This window comes from Tupaia chinensis, unplaced genomic scaffold (genome assembly GCF_000334495.1).
Source record: "Tupaia chinensis unplaced genomic scaffold, TupChi_1.0 Scaffold149922_1, whole genome shotgun sequence".
Taxonomy (NCBI): domain Eukaryota; kingdom Metazoa; phylum Chordata; class Mammalia; order Scandentia; family Tupaiidae; genus Tupaia; species Tupaia belangeri.
Window position 1 is genome coordinate 922,282 of NW_006209766.1, and position 1,491 is coordinate 923,772.

General features: G+C 55.2%; 1 protein-coding gene across 1 annotated transcript; it reads right to left on the reverse strand.

Annotated features, from left to right (window-relative positions):
• Window positions 1-460: 460 nt before the first annotated feature.
• LOC106734221 (protein FAM187B-like) lies at window positions 461-1,177 on the reverse strand. The gene has a single exon (XM_014585406.1). The coding sequence runs from the start codon at window positions 1,175-1,177 to the stop codon at window positions 461-463; it is 717 nt and encodes a 238-aa protein (XP_014440892.1).
• Between the last annotated feature and the right edge of the window lie 314 nt (window positions 1,178-1,491).

A 1,491-nucleotide genomic window follows, 5' to 3' on the forward strand; every position in this document is an offset into this window, starting at 1 on the left:
CATGTAGTCGACCGCGGTTCGTGTCCCGGACCCGGTGGCTTAAAACTCACGCCAGGGGCGTGTGCGTGCATGCCCAAGATCCCGAGAGGAGAATGGAGGAGAAGGGATTGCGGCGTGACCATCCCCCCTGGGGGGTGATTTCTCGCTTTCTGTCTCTATGTCTCTCTCTGTCTGTCTGGCGAGCGCACGCGCCCTACAGTGAAAATCTCTCAAAAAAAAAAAAAATGGAGGTATTTACCATGTTCATTAATTGGAAGACTAAATATTGTAATTTTTTTTTTTTTTTTTGCCAGAGGGCACATGTGCTTACTAGAGAGAAACAGAGAGAGAAGAAGAAAGCACCTAAAGGATCCTAAAGGCTTACGGGTGGGAGAAACGGCCTGATTTTCTGTTAGCAGGTAAACCCCTAGCCCAGGTGGGTTCAGGAAAGGCCAAAGGGAGGGCTACTGCCCTGGTCCTGTCACCTGTAGACGGAGGCCACGGGGCAGGTGAGCCACATGCCGTTGGTCAACTTGCCCAGCTGGTAGGTGTCAAAGGCGAAGTATGGCTGGTCGAGCTCCTGGCCGGGGTGACAGGGCACGTGGCAGCCTTCCACCTGCAGCTCCGGCCGCAGGCGGCTGTCCTGCACCTTCTCCTCTCTCACATAGAGCCAGCAGGGCATCGGTTTCTCCTGGGGCTCCTGCACATAACAGTACCCGAGACGCTTGCGCTCCCCCGGCACCCCACAGCGGTTACAGTCCTGCCAGGGCTCCCAGTGGGTAAAGACGCGCACCTTGCCGCCCAGGTCCAGGGTTTCGTTCTGCAGGGGCTTTTGGCTCAGGCCTTTGTGGGTAAGATGCAGGGTGGCGACGTCCTGGAAATCGATCTCATACTGCACTAGGAGGGCATTGTTACTGTCCTGGCAGCGATACAGGCCAGTCTGTGAAGGCTGAGGGTTGACAAGTTGAAGGCTGCCCCCAGGGAGATTCTTTACATTAAATATCGAGTTGAGCAAAAATGGTTCCTCCCCCATAATGGAAGAGAAGTACCAGAGTGCCCTGGGATGGTCACAGTGCAGGACAATGTCATTGCCGGACAGCAGAGCCCTCGGGCAGAGGCTCTTATAGGTACAGCTGATCAACACCTGGGCCCACAGCGTGGGGAAGGAAAGGCCGACCAGCCACCAGGTGGTCACCATAGTGGACCGAGACTACAGGAGGCTGGGTCCCACTCTGGGCATTGTGAGGTCACCCACAGAACTCGGAGGTCAGCCCCCCCTCCCGGCAGTGGAATGAATCTGGGCCTCACTGTTCTTCCGGGAGTGCAGTTCAGTTCATGTCATCAAACGGCACGTCATAGGTCGTAGGGTCGAAACTCAAACACCCACAGGAGCCGGGCAGGAAACGAAACAAGGAAACCCAAGTGAGAAGAAGTAGGCAGAAAGGGCACATTATTTGTCCCCTCCATACCCAACCTACAATAACAAAATGGGACACAATGACTTCCTCTCCA